Source organism: Otolemur garnettii, unplaced genomic scaffold (assembly GCF_000181295.1).
Source record: "Otolemur garnettii isolate 467f Iridium unplaced genomic scaffold, OtoGar3 scaffold00049, whole genome shotgun sequence".
Classification (NCBI taxonomy): domain Eukaryota; kingdom Metazoa; phylum Chordata; class Mammalia; order Primates; family Galagidae; genus Otolemur; species Otolemur garnettii.
Genome location: NW_003852444.1, coordinates 8915563 through 8931622, shown reverse-complemented (window position 1 = coordinate 8931622; position 16060 = coordinate 8915563). Strand labels below are relative to the sequence as shown.

At 34.1% G+C, this 16060-nt stretch overlaps 1 protein-coding gene across 6 annotated transcripts in view; it reads right to left on the bottom strand.

Annotated features, from left to right (window-relative positions):
* The window catches only part of CNOT4 (CCR4-NOT transcription complex subunit 4), a 136229-nt gene that overhangs the window by 26449 nt on the left and 93720 nt on the right, over positions 1-16060 (bottom strand). For 4 of the 6 annotated variants that reach the window (XM_012806285.2, XM_012806286.2, XM_003791597.2 and 1 more), the window contains exons 8-10: positions 11829-11886; positions 8212-8461; positions 6804-7301 (exon numbers count right to left, since the gene is read on the bottom strand). In XM_012806285.2, the coding sequence (XP_012661739.1) occupies positions 6804-7301; positions 8212-8461; positions 11829-11886 (806 nt within the window). Of the gene's footprint in view, positions 1-996; positions 1882-6803; positions 7302-8211; positions 8462-11828; positions 11887-16060 lie in introns of those variants that run through there. The other 2 variants (XM_003791599.3, XM_012806287.2) reach the window with 2 other exon arrangements.

Here is a 16060-nt window from a genome sequence, read left to right as displayed (position 1 = left end):
AGCTAGTGTGACCATCAGGACAAGGAGCCAGAGTTTGTTAACAAAGCCCAGGAGCCTCAGTCCCACAGGAGATGTAAGTGAAGTCTCTGCCTCTCACAGCAAAAATGAAAACCATAGTTAGATTCGATATAATAAAAGCCTGTTTAATGAGTCTATAATATTTTATTGGTATTTTCTACATTGGTAATTTTCTTGCAATGTCTTAAAGTCACTTCTAAATAGAAATCAGAGATTGATACTTATGCTGAATTCTACAAAAAAAAAATTTTAAATGGCTATACAGTGGCTTTTGCACCCTCAATTAACCAAATCCAAGGATATTTAAGAATAGATTTTAGTTTATCTCAATATACCTAGGGATATAGCTATTTAATTGGTTACATTATAACTAACAGAAAGTAACCAGATTCTATATAGAGGCAACCCTGAAAACTCCAACCCCAAAACCACATTAAGTATCATCTCCTAATAACATATTTTATTATTATTTTAATCCCTAGGCTTCTTTTTTGGTATTCACATTAACCCTTTCATATCTTTTAACAAATTAAGGCATACCTTTTATCACAATTGTTTTTTAAAATCTGAAGAGGAGCTGTGACTTTCCCCTTCTTCCCAGATGCTTCATTTAGGCAGAATATGGTCATGTTTTCTGAATCAGCTTTTGTCCACTGGTCAGAACTGAGTTCAGTTTCTTTATTATCAGTTTTAAAACTATTTCAAGAAATTCTGTATTATCAAAACATCACTTCACATTATGTCCTAATAAAATACTCTACTATTCTCCTGATTAACTAAAGTTATCTATTACAACTTTAGGTGGCTTAATTTTAGAGGACACCCAATCTCTTCTCTCTGCCTTAGTCTCATTTTAGTCAAGTACTTACAATATTGTCTTCTCATCACATTTTAATTATTAAGCAATGAAATTTCCAAACATATGTCCCACAGAATTACTGTTCTTTCAATAAAAACATTAAACACTGCTACGGCTGTTTTTCACACACAATGTTTACCCCATATTCAAGTTTCTGATAAGTCAACTGTAAGTTGAAATTCTGTTTTTGAGGCATTTCCTGGTATACTAGGCAGTGCATTAGAAAAGAGATTATATTGCATTTAAGCTATAATAATTATCTTTTAACGTTCTATGTATAATTAACAACCATTCAAAAGAAAGTGCAAATGTGCAAATGAGAGAGAACAAAACAATTTCTAAACATGTAATGCATATTATAAGATATAAATCTAGACAACTAAAAACAATTGCTGACAACATCCTTTTGAGCATTAAATGACACCACCAACTTTGTTTTATATGTATTCTTTCTTAAGTATTCAAAGAATGCAACAGACATTATCTTCTCAATTTTCAATTTTTCAGAAGTAGATTAGGATATTACCATTTTTTTCACAAATCAGAAAACAAGGAACTATCATTACCTTTGTATATTTTCAGTAACAGAGCCAAAATAAGAACAATTCTAGCTAATCTCATCTGGGATCTTAATTAGTACTACAAGTTTATTTGTATGAGTTAAAAATAGTATCACTCATGAGAAACAATGCCAAAATTATTATACTAATAAATTGTGTTAAAGGCCTAGTGAAGAAATATTTTAGCAACTATGAGGTAACACGCTAGCTGTAGGCATGAGGAACGTTTATATTGGCTCTTTTGGGTGTATACATTAAAAGCAAAATCAGAAAGGAATCATGCAAAAATCCGGTTGCCCATGCAAGCACCCCAGAGTCTAATCCTCTCCTCTCAGTTCTGTTGTCAGGCCACAGTAGTGTGGAGACTTGTAGGCTGCTGTCCTTGTTGTAATGAATGGGAAGAGGCTGACAGTGGCATGGTCGAAACCTTCACCTCTTCTTCCCCTGTGGAAAAGTCAGTCATGGTCTAGTTATGGGTGACTAGATTTGTTAACAGTCCCTTTAAAAATGATCTCAATATTTGGAATATTGATACATATATAAAATACATGCTTAATGTATGGAATTCGGGTGTGAAACAAGACATGAATTTTAAAATATAAGTTTACCAAGTACCTAGAAAGTAGTTATACTCTAAACACACCCTTAGTTTTAATACTGTCAGAGATAAGAACAAATATAATAGATTTAGATTTTAAGTATACTATTCAAAAAAAGAAAAAAAGAAAAAAGAAAAGACCAGGAAAGCCATTCTTTTCCAAGCCAATTGGACCTCTTACAAATACAGATACTTCTATAACAGTAAATATTTTGTGAAAATATTAAAACTTGATTTACAGAAGTGAAAAACTGATTCTTAAAAAGAGGAAAATTACCAATTCATGTTTTAAAACAGTATTTAAAAATATGAAATAAGATACAAATATTAACTTAGTAAAATAACACATAGCATCTGAAAATTCAGTATGTATATTTGAAGTAATTGAAAAATAGTAAAATGCTAACAATATAATGATCCAATTGACTGAAAGCAAGATGACTACTTCTAGGTCAGAGAACTATACAAGAATGATATCAGTTCTAATTATAATGATAATGATTTAACTACAAGTGACTTGTTTCACACGTGACTCAATTCAATCAAGTCACTGATAAAACAGCTAATATAGAAACAAAAGACAATTTAAAGAAAAATGCCCTCTCATAAATAAAATTTGAATGATTAAAACTATGAAAAAAATCCAATCTTAAACAGTTTCAAATATTTTTCAAGGTATAACTTGAAACAACAATGCTTACAGATTTAGATCTACTACTATTTGTTTTCCAAATAATTTTTATAATTATGAAATAAAAACAACTTGGCAGAGAGTTCTTTGAAAAATGAATCTGCAAAATTAAAATGAAAAGAAAACTGACAGTGTAGAAGAAGAGTATTTCAATCCATAGAACAGGTTATTTTGTAGTTTTTTAGTAATTTGGCAAAGATGATTATAAACCCCAAGAACACAGCAATGAGACTGTAAAGCACATTTTAGCCTGGAGTTTTTGGTGAGAACATGATCCTGATGGGGCCTAAGCAAGAGACTGAAGTCAATGAATTTCATTCTATTTTGTAATATAGGCCCTATATCTCTAAGCTGGGCCAATTTGTCTCGTGAATAGATACTGATGATAAAAAGGGACCTGCAAGTGTGTGAGAGCAAAAATCAATTACCATGGGAAGAAAGCCAAGTTAAAATACATGCCAGTGATCTTCATTTATGAAGGAGAGCTATCATTGTTGAAGTGCAAAAACATTTCCATTACTGAATTTCAGATCTGAGTTCTTATTCTACTTCCACTACTAACTGAATGTGTGACCTTTACCAAATTATTTAAGTTTTGTGGAACACAGCTTTGCCATTTGTAAAATGAAGGAATGGGGTAAGCCACTTTTTAGGACAAGAAATGTCACTTTTTATAACAAAGCACATGGTTCCAACAATAAAAAAGAATAGATGGACTTATTATAACTGCCACTAATCAAATTTTCCCCCAAGATTATTTATTTTGAAAATCCTTCTAAACTTAGCAAGCCAAATATATAGCTCAGAAAATGCTGCTAAAAAGAATTTTCTTAATTAAGGACATATCTAATTTTAAACACAAAAATGTTTTCAATTAGACAAAGGAAATGGAAGCTGCATTTCTTTCAAACCTCTGGCAACTGTTCCTCCCATGATAGGTTTCAGATATATCAATCTTTAATAATTAACTGAAATAAACGAAAAATAAAGATTTAAGTAAAAGTATCTAACAGATGGTCACTGAATCTATATAATATGTAGGTGACTGCCACCTCTGCCTTGCTCCTGTATCCTATGGGTCAGGAACCCTATTTTGCTGTACTTATCTAAAGAATAAAAATACATGCCTTTCTGGGGATAAAATTAGTTGTCTACTATTGTCTAAAATCTTAAGAGAAGCAGGTCTCACTGAAACAGTATGTATTCTTTACTATTGAAGCATTTAAAGAACAGCTACCCTTTGTAAGGTACCATGATAAATGATGGAGGATACAAAGTTGAACCCCTTTCAAAAGCTCAACTCAAGTACAACGAAGTTACAACTGGGTATATAGATATTACCTAGATTTTAAATTGGTTAAAATTATACACATTAAGATGTATATAGTTTTCCAGATTTTTACTTTTTCTCATTTTTAATATACAACTACTCTACCTTGAAGTTTGGCATATTCAGTTTCCTAAGGTATCTGCCAAATAGTTATAAGCCATGAGAAGATTCTGGTGTGACTCTTGATAACAATTTTAAATATTCTGGTACATAATTAAAACTAAAATTTCTCTAGTGACTAGAGCCTTAAAATAACCTAACAATAAGCTTAACCACAAATCACCACTTAAACATCAATCAAGTCTGCATAGACAAAAACTGAAAATGTGAAATAAACTCTCTCTGATCCCCACCAAATGATTGGTGACTTAATTTTCAGCATTTCTGAAAAAAAAAGTTTTTAATGCTCTACGGTTAAGTATATGGTTAAATTAAAAATAAAATAAAATAAAACCCACAAACATAGGGCCATATTTAATGCTACATCTTTTTCATAAATTATCTACTTTAGATGAAGATTTCAAATGACTACCATGAGGACAACCACACTCACAAATCTGAGATTTCTCATTACCAGTGTGGTATTTCCAGACTATCTACTGGCTTGAAATATTTGAGTTAAAACTGCTCTTCTCTGTTGAGGGATAGTAGATTATGAAATTGGAAGAACAGATAATTTATCAAAGATGGTCAAGGAATAAGTCAAATAAAACTACAAAATGGAGACAGCTAAGAACCAGAGTCCCAAAAAGGCATCCTACTTCCTATCATACCAAGTCCATGTTCTCTTGCCTGGTGGTCAGAGCTGTTCATCTTCTCATTCATTGTATTTATATGACTTAAGAAGCACTTCTATTACAGAAGGCCATTGTACTGCTTCTTCATATAATGACATACTAATTCTTGTCTCCATGCCTTTATTCTAAAGGCTTCCATCAACATAAATGGCCCTTCTCATCCCCTGTTGCTAACCCAATCCAAGATATCATGGTACAGATCAATTCCTATGTCTTCTATGAAGCCTCCCCAACAATGATGGGCTACGTTGATGTCTCTGAGATTCTAGTACCATACCAATAGATATCATTTTCAAATATGATTTTAATTTTATCTCTTCAACTATTCTATAAAGTACCTAAAAATAGTACTTGTATTTTATACTTTTTTTGTATTCCCCACATGGCCTAGAGTTCACTGTTGGCAAAAGGAACCCAAGTATTCATTGTAATTGGTTTAATACTTTTATTTTGGGGAACATAACTTTAATTTTTAATGTTATAATGAGTTATGATACACTACTAATAATTAAAATGCCACATTTCTAAACGATTAAAACAAAGCAAAACAAAATAGTTACATTCTAATATGCTATCTTGAATGGAAGAAAAAAAAGGAGGACCAGAAACTGAAGACTTATTGCTTCACAAATGAATACATGTATAGGAGAGGACTGAAAAATGTCACTCTGGATTACTTACAAACTACTGTAATTAAATAAATATCATGAGTGCCATCTTTGTGCAAATCACTACATTAGGTGCTATCAAGCTTCTGTAAATTATCTTCACTGTAACAACTGTTAACTTTGTAAATAGCCACACGCTATACTCTCTTAACCTAGCCACTTGTCTAATACATAAAATGCCGTGATCCTAAGAGGAATAGAGGCAAAGACTTCTGATGGATCTTTGCAAATTCATCTATCAAACTTGCTAAAAACAAGAGAATGAACACCTTGCTGGTATTAACACACTATTACAATAACACTGTGTCATGCCGCATCTTAAAGACTATGACAGGGATAAAAATAAACTGAATTATGTGAGGAACTATTCTAACAGAGTGAGGAACTATTCAGTTTTCCCTGAGAGATTCAGGAGAGGAACAAACTTTTTTCCCCCATATCATCTCTAAAGCCAATTTAATAAGAACATTATTTAGAAGAATTATTCCTTTAGATATAGAAGATACTTCATCTAAAAAATATTATACAGACTCTTAAAACCCAAAAGTTCTGAAACCTTCAAGGGTAGCAGTACAAAACCAGAAGTATTTGTATTCTGGCATCGAACTTGTATTACCTTACATATACCTAATATTTTCCCCCAAAATAAAAACATGACAGACAAATGGGAAAATATCTTTCCTTGAACAATTTCTTCTTCACAGAAGATATATATCTGTGAAATATGAAATGATCGTGAAACATTAATAATCAGAGTTCTCAAATATTACTCTATTAATATATAACGCAGTTTTGATGTGTATGTGTGTGTATGTATCTGAGTCAAAATAATTGCCAAAAGTACTTAGCAAGTGGCTTTATCCCTCATGCTCTCATTAATTATCAATTAAAAAAATTTTTCTTAACCACTTTACTTTTAGAATGTAAAATCAGAATTTTTACCATGGTGTTGAACTTAATAGCACCATAATTTCAAAGCTCGCTCTCTTCTTTTTCTTTTTGCATTCATATACCATATGAAAGTTTGGTAACTATCCTAGTAAGTAAAATGCTTCCAGACAAAGACTGTGTATAATACTCCACCATCCTTATAAAGCTCAATATTACAAGGCATTCGTCCAATTAAATATTTTTTGGATTATGATAAAGGCTTTCATTTTTTTCAAAGAAATGTCCAAGACTAGTAAGTAATCTCTGTTATTCAATACTTCCTTTCCTACCCACCCAACAACCTGAAAGCATAAGTTATTCACAAACTTTCAAAGGCTTTAAATAAACCTACCTGCTATAGGGATCCCTCCCAGACCTGTGTTGTGCTGTGGCGGGAGATTCAAGTCCAAGAAATTACTATTTGAGGTGGGGTTTGCTGTGTGGTTCAAGTGCATGATGCTATTGCGTGGAAAGGCCATCCAAGGATAGCGGGCTGCCTGGCCTGGAAAACTGAATGAATTATAAACCGCTCGGTGCTGCTGAAATTGAGGGAACCTCTGTGGCAAGACTGAAAAGGTACTATTGAGAGAGTTGGCATTTGTAGGCGCAGCAGGATGCAGGAATCCAGAGCCTGGACCTTTGGCGGTTGTAGTGTGTGAAGAGGAGTTCTGAAGAGATGTGGGCGAAAGGGAAGGTTGGTCTTGGACGGACAGTTCCTTCTCAATCAGGTCTGCTAAGGCTTTTCGAGTGACATCAAAGGGATCAAAACCCAAGTCATCCTCTGGTTGTTTAGAAGAACCAAAGCCAAATGCTGCTTGCCAGTCTGTAGAGGACGATACTGGGATTGTTTCTGTTAAGAAGAAAAAATAGTGATGAATATTAAATACATCACTCACTTTCAAACTTAATGAATACCCGAGGTAGGGAAAGTTAAATATGTCATATTATAGGATAAAATCAACTGTGTAGAAAATCAGTATGACTTCTTAGCACATTAGTATCATATACTTGCAAAAGGCTTTATATAACCCTAGCAGTGATTTCATTTCTAAGTTACTAACTTAAAAAACTAAATGATAGAGTGATTTTGCTTATCAAGAGAAAAAAATGTACTTAATACCTGAATTATACCCTTATCCAATCATAATCAAAACTAGCATAAATCATTTAAATGAAATAAATATAATCTAACAAATTTTAATTAGCTAAGGTTATTTTTAAAAATATACTTATCTAAGACAAAATATAAATAATTTTGACTATATGCTTCATATGCCACTAAGAAAAAAAAATTTTAGTATCCATTTATATTAACTGTCATAATTTTTGTTACTTTTATGCTATCTTTTACATTAATAAGAGAATGCAGAATAAATTAAAAAGGAAAAGGCTAAAAAATGCTGAAACATAACTGCTAGTAAAATATTAAATAACTTACCCTTTTCTGTTGGAGAGGAAAATATCTTATATTTAACTATACAAATCTGATTAAAAACGTAAGCCCTTAATAATTTCCAGAAGAGTAAAGTTTTTATTACTGGGAAAATGGTATAACCCTTGATTTATGGAGAAATATTTTAACATATTAATATCCAGATCATGACAATTTATCTAATTGTCTAATTCCATGAAGTTTAAATGTTTATATTTCTATAAAAAGGAAGCAGAGAGAAAAAGGCTAAAAATATGTTTACCAGTGGGTTTCATGTCAGTCTATCAATAATACGTTAAGATTAATACTTGGTACAATTGTCATATACCTGATGTGAAGAGGCTCTGTGGTTCTGGTGCTGTAGGCCAGTCACTGGATGTCTGTGGAGAGCTGGGGAAAGGAGGAAGCCCACTTGGGATAGGGTTGGGATGGCGAAAATTGTCTGAGAATAACGACTGTGACTCTGTTACTGCCCCTTCAAAAGGAGACCGTGCACTGTGATTGGATGAACTGATGGGGATGACTGGATTGGATTTTGATAAACCAGGTGGTGGTGAGGGCGTATCACTGTTAGATATCTGAATCAAAAAGGAAAAATAAAATCAATACACACTTACACATTTTAACAGACCACAATTTAAAAGTTCTGTACCTAAATATATTAGAATATAGGTTGTCTTTAAAACAGGGTATTTGGAAGACTTTAATAAAAGCATGTAGTTTCAGAAAGTCAATTAAATTATAATTACATGTACTCTTTTAAAATTAATCCACCTGAAAAGAGTAAACCACTCTCCTCTCCTTTTACAGTCTCCTCTTCTTTTGTAATCTTCCTTTTCTCACTTGACAGAGAAAAGAATTATTTCACACTCTCTGAGATTTCACTATAGTATTTTGCTCAAGAATGAAACTTTTGGCCGGGCGTAGTGGCTCATGCCTATAATCCTTGCACTCTGGGAGGCTGAGGTGGGTGGCCTGAGCTCACAGGTTCAAAACCAGCCTTAGCAAAAAGCTAGACCCTGTCTCTACTAAAAATAGAAGAAAAACTGAGGCAAGACGATCGCTTGAGCCCAAGAGTTGGAGGTTGCTGTGAGCTATGACATCACAGCACTCTACCAAGGGTGACAGGCTGAGATTGTTTCAAAAAAAAAAAAAAGAAAGAAATTTCCCAGGCACTAAACAAATATAACTTATAGAAATAATTAATTTGGTGCTAAGAGAGTAACTAATGACTAGATCTTTTGTAAAACCAGTATTTTAGTTTCAACAAAAACTGAAAAAAGATCGAAACAAGTTATTACCAAACATATCATTAAAAGATAATTTTAGGGCAGCGCCTGTAGCTCAGTCGGCAGGATGCCAGTCACATACACTGAGGGTGGTGGGTTCAAACCTGGCCCAGACCAGCTAAAGTAACAATGACAACTGCAACAACAAAATAGCCAGGCGTTGTGGCAGGTGTCTGTAGTCCCAGATACTTGGGAGGCTGAGGCAAGAGAATCGCCTAAGCCCAAGAGCTGGAGGTTGCTGTGAGCTGCAACACCACGGCACAGCACTCTACCAAAGGCAATAAAGTGAGATCTGTCTCTTAAAAAAAAAAAAAAAGATAATTTAAAAAAAAGTCTTGGCCAGGTATGGTAGCTCATGCCTATAACCCCAGCTGTTTGGAAGGCCAAGGTGGGAGGGCTGCTTGAGTTCAGGAGTTTAAACCCAGCCTGAGCCAAGAATGAAATCTTCTCTCTACTAAAAATAGAAAAATGAACCAGGCATTGTGGCAGGCACCTATGGTCCTATTTTTCTATTTTTCTACTCAGGATGTTGAGGCAGGATCACTTGAGCTCAGGACTCTGAGAGTACACTGCCACTGTACTCAACTGAGGGTGGCAGAGAGAAACTTTGGTGAAAAAATAGTCTTTTTTTTAAAGAAAGGGGGTCTTGCTTTGGTTCAGGCTGGTCTTCAACTCCTGAGCTCAGGCAATCCAGCAATCCACCTGCCTAGGCCTCCCAGAGTGCTGGGAGTATAGGGGTGAGCCACCATGCCTGGCCTACAAAAAGGTCTTTATTTATGAAGGAATCCAAAGATTTGAGCAATACTAATACAATACTCCTTCTTCTTCCATGTACTTACTTATATGAATAAGATGTTTCAATATTTACATCATGAAAAAATGAAAAACATGGCTAGGATTGGTACTAAAATTTGTATATCCTAGGGATATACAAAAACTAATTTGAAAATGGCCCTATTCATCTCATTAGGAGATGTATTTCTAATATAATTTTAATACTTATGTTTAATGATTTTTATAAAAATCTACACTTATATAAGTTATTTTGGTCAGCTTGATACTACTAATAAAAATTCAGAAGAAAAAATTGGCCATTTAAAGCTGTTACAGCAAAACATTTTTATTTCAGTCTGAAATTTATATGGGTATTTTGACAGAAATATATGCTTCCCAACAACAACTACATTGCATCAAGAAAACCCTCTACAACAGCAATAGAAAGAGAAAAGTGAGTTCATAAAGAAAAAGAAATGATGTAAAATTTCTGATTGCTGATAGAGATTGCTATGTATCTCTGATTGCTATGTATCTGCTGATTCTGATTGCTTATATATATTTTTGAAACCTGGACAGGTACTAGAACATGACTATGGCCAGAACATTATGATGGGGTACCAAAACATTCAATTTCTTATTAAGAAGTGAAGTAACACTTTTATTTAGAATTATCAATATTTATTGAAATAACTTACAAAAGAAATTTAACATGAAACTAAAATATGTAAGGGAATATACAGATTTTCAAATTCTTTCAAGAAATTTGTGAAGCAGTGCCCATGGCTCAGTATGTAGGGCGCTAGCTACCTATCCCCAGGCTGGTGGGTTCGAACCTGGCCCAGGCCACCTAAACCAACAATGATAACTGCAACAACAACAACAAAAAATAGCTGGGTGTTGCCCCAGCTACAAGGTAGGCTGAGGCAAGAGAATCGCCTGAGCCCAGGAGTTTGAGGTTGCTGTGAGCTGTGACGTCACAGCACTCTACCCAGGGCAATAGCTTGAGACTCTGTCTCAAAAAAGAAAAGAAAAGAAAAGAAATTTGTGAGCAAAAAGTTTAGAAAAGTACTGTATTTCATAGAGCTCTAACTTATTCACAAATGCTGTGGGAAACTGGCCATTCATCATGGTAGAGATTAGAACTGCATTTATTTCACCAATGTTAGATGTACAGAAATGTAAGCAGTAGAAAACTAGCAGAAAAAAGTTCCTGAACAAGACAATGCAAACCATGCTCTAATGGGCAGCATCCCAGTTTCATAGTGGACATCGCTTTGAACAGTTTATCTGGTTTATCATTCAAAGCCAACAATTACTTGAGAGATACAAAGGGAGGAAACTGTTATGGGCGAGTATACTGAGTAATACAGAAAATTAAAGTTGGCAGCAAGAGACAAGGAGAATGTGTAGTAGGAATGTGACTTTTAAAAGCAAGAACTCAAAAAGCATGCAAACCTGGGGCCATTTGGTATAGAGTCAAAAGTACCAGTAACATTAGTAGACTCTAAGGATACTGGTGATTTTTTTTTTTTTTTTGGTTGTAATTTTCATTGTTATTTGGCAGGCCCAGGCCATATTCAAACCTGCCAGCTCTGGTGTACATGGCTGGCGTCCTAACCACTGAGCTACAGGCGCCAGATACTGATGAATATTATAATAATATATAATCATAATGAATCTTCAACAAGAAAAAGTTAATCTATATATTCTATGAAGGAAAAGAAGGGCAATTATAATATATTTAATAACAATATCCATCAAAAGTATTTTGAAACTGTATTAAGTATTTAAAGTATTTTTCATGAAAATTTACTTGCAAAGAATACCTTGTTTTGAAAGTATGGCAGACAAATGAAGTAATATTGCATCCAAATCTTACCTGCTGGGAGTTATCACCATTCCCTATACTGAGAGAATCTGAAGGTTTGTCAATGGGGCTGTAAAAAGAAAAATCAAATAAAATCAGAATCAAGTCATTCTCCTAGAATAAAAACAAACCTCTCAAAAGCCAAAAAAATAAGACATTTTATCATCTTCATAAATGTTTATTCAAATACTGTGAAGTAAAACATTAGGTTGAATGTCCAAACACAAAGAAGTATAGGTTGAGCATACCAAATCTGAACTGAAATCTGAAAATTCAATACTTTTTGTGTATTGACATCACATTCAAAGAAAAAAATGCATTTAGGATACCCCATTTTCTGATGTGAATGTGTAACTCGTAAATATGTAAATATTTCAAAATGTGAAAAACCCCAAATCCTAAGGAGCTTTAAAATATATATATATATATATATATGTATATATAGATAGATACAACATATATATGTCAAAAAGCATAAATATATATTTGTATTTGTTAAGGTATAAAGTATATATCCACACTCCATCTCTGGAGATTGAGATTCAATTAGTCTTAACTGAAACATCTGGTACTGGATAATCACTGAAACAGAGGAAATGAAGAGAAACAAAGTGACAGGCACCAAAATTCTCCTCAAAGTCTCTTGAATTATGAGATTTCAGAGCTAGAAGCAATCATTAAATGTAAATACTTTACAGATAAGGAAATCAAATTCCAAACTTTTTTCAAAAGGCAGTGACAAAGGTGGGTCTCAGTTTGCATCTTCAGATGCTCAGCCAAATTTTGCTCTCTTCTAACTTATCCCAAAGGCAGTGCTTGAATTTTACCTCCTTTTACTACATCTTTAATGGCTTCTTTAGTGGTGGTACCAAATACTTCGTGGCCCCTTTTTAAAATTTGCACGGGACATAAAACAATTACATAGTAGGATTACAGCAAGAAATCACTTTCAGCAAGTAGGGGTGGGCTAAAAGTATGTTGAGGAGGTCTAGTTTTCTTCCTTACCAAATTTAAAACAAAAGTAATCAATGTGATTATATTAATTTTAAGCACATTTTGAAAAAAATAATTTTCTCATAACTCGAGGACCTATTTAACATGAAGGAAAATAAATGTTTTGGTTAACTGCTAGTAAGTACAAAAAATTAGTTATTACTATAATAGTGAAGTTGAAAAATGGACATCTATCATCCCAAACATATCACAGAATGTTTTCCTTTAAAACCTTTCAAAAACACCAAGTATACATTTATTCACTTTAATTCTGTATTACAGAAATAAATCTAATCTTGAAAAAAGACACTGTTTCAGTTGACTTTAAACACAAACTGCTTGCTTAATGTGCCTTCTTTCCACTATAGGAAACAAGGACTCAAACAACCCTATCTTTAGCCACTCTTCTCCCCACACTCATCCTGTCCCACTCTATAGAACAAATACTTTACACCAGTAGCTCTAACTTCTTTTTTGACCATTCTACTTAGGAGAGGCAAGATACCCCAGATCACTTGTGTTCCACTGTCTACCCACATGTGTAGTAACTGTATCTATCCAAACATGAGAAGAAAACTTCTTAAAAGAAATAAGGTAAGGCTTTGGGATATAAACTCAAAATAATCTAATAATCCACTAACAGTAATGTTAACATCAAATGTTAGCAAAACCATAATTCATTCCATGTAGTTTACTAGTAGATAGCCCTTGGTTTTGTGCAAGACTAAAAGTGGGGAACTATAAATATTAATTTATAATAAAGGAGGGAATAAATATCTTCCTGGAGATCAATTTTACAAAATGTAGATAGTTCACCTTTCATGGCACTTGTCCATACTTTGACAATCACTGCTTTTTACCACTCCTAAATTCATTTGTAATCTACTGATAGGTGTCAGCAGAGCAGTACCCCTATACCAGTAATTGCTTGACTATTTTTAGTTCATGAATCCTCTCTCAAGAAAAACATATACACATGGAAAATTTTACATAAAATTTCAGAGTTCAAAGATATACTGAGGCCTAGCCATGACTTAAGTTCTGCTCCAAAGTTTTTTCTACAAGTCCAGGGACCGTATCTTTTCTAAATCTCAGGGGTTTATCAAATAATGTCAAAGTACTAAAACAGGATTTATGCAATGACTCAGATTCTGCTGAATTAATAAGGTATTTTGACTACAACTTCAAGTCTGTCAGAGCTTATACTTTTATTTCCAATAAGGAGATAGGAGCATTTTCTTTAAAAGATGTACACTTCCTCTCAATGTAATAAAAATTAATAAATTCCTGTATAATTTTTCCTTTTACCATTTCTTTAGCCAATTCACTACTGCCACCAATCTGTGAGTTGTGGAAAGTCTTGCTTAAAAACTATCAAATCCTTGAATTCCTTGGAATTTACAGTCCCTCAAGAACTAGAGATTGTCCAAGTCAAACTATGTATAGTTATGGCATGGTTTCATTTAACTGCATTAACTTGATTAATGTTAAAAAAGTTTTCCTAAGAGTGGTTCATAAGAATTTTGCCTCTTCTTGATTAAGTTATGGCATTCTGGAAGAATGAATTTGGGCTTTAAAGTAATAGTCACTTTGATCGGAATCTGGTCTATCACTTACTTGTGTGGGATATTGGTAAATTAAATGCTCTGAGACTTAGTTTCCTTTCCTGTAGTAAAATAACAATACACAACACCCAGGAACTAATAAGGAGAGTAAATGAACACATATGACACCAAATTTTCAACTTTCCACCCACCTAAGTGTAAAGTTGAACATCTCTTATTTTCTCAATGATGGCTTATCTGAATGAGCCACAGCATCAAGTCTTTTATTTATTTATTTATTTATTGAGACAGAGCCTCAAGCTGTCCTCCTGGGTAGAGTGCTATGGCATCACAGCTCACAGCAACCTCCAACTCCTGGGCTCAAGCGAGTCTCCTGCCTCCACCTCCTAAGTAGCTGGGACCACAGACGCCCGCCACAACGCCCAGCTATTTTTTGGTTGCAGCAGTCATTGTTGTTTTGTGGGCCCGGGCTGAATTCGAACCTCCCACCTTAGGTATATGTGGCTGGCGCCTTAGCTACTTGAGCCACAGGCGCCGAGCCAGCATCAAGTGTTAACCACTTACACTGAGCGCCTGCACACACTATAATTCTTGTAACTAGGCCTGCTCTTTGTCCTGGGCATAGCAGCCCATCCAGATACTGTTCCTTTCAGGGTTGTTAGATGGTATATAAATAGTGTTTTAATTTAATTTATTCATATGGAAAACAGCACATCTATATCTCAAAACCAAATGTGACTGATATACTCTCAGATTAACAATAATGGTGGAAGAGCAAATGACAAATTCCTTCTTAAAGTTTTTTGCTGAGAGAGGAACAAGACATCACAGAAAACTTTACTGAGTAACAAAGATGTGTATCGTGGTCTACGTCAGGGTTCCGTAGGCATTTGTAGCTGTGGCCCTCTAAGATTTGTACCTTGGGTTTCCTTTACCTCTTCTTCGTGAGAGGGACTCACTTCCAACTCTCCTTGAAGGGCTGTTCACCTTCTCTTTCTTCTTAAATAAAATTTCTCTTTGTTTAAAAAAAAAAAAAGATTTGTGCCTTGCTTTAATTTTAAAAAGAGAAAACAACAATTTAAGGTGTGTCTCAATATATAAGGTTCCAAGCTTTGCTTTCTTGCAATTCTTCCTGTAGACTGATAAATAGTACTATCTAGGAATGCCAAGAAACAAGACAATGGAACCCTTCTTTGAGTTTATATTTTCCCTAGAAAGTTTAATCCTCAACTGACCCTGAAGAAGTAAAAAACCTATCTGTTGGATAGGACCAAGGTAATAACACAATGCAAGGAAATATACAGTAAGTCCTTGCTTAATGCCATCGATAGGTTTTCAGAAACGAAGATTTCAAGCAAAATGAAGATAGAACAAAGCCAGGTCTACCAGAGGCTAACTGATGTAAACAAGAGTTATGTTCCTACAGTATACTGCTGATCAGAAGAGTATCACCAAACTTTTAAATAAAGACCCCAAACACTCTAATACCAAAATTGAAATAAATGTGAGCTTTATACACATTTAAGAAAAATTAATAAAAACAAGTAAGATAATTACTCAGTTTTTGGTTAATCAGTGAGTGACAGAGGCGGTTGTAGTAGTGGGTTAAATCAAGAAACATGTTTGCCGGCTCGGAGCCTATAGCTCAACCGGCTAAGGCGCCAGCCACGTACACCTAAGGTGGCG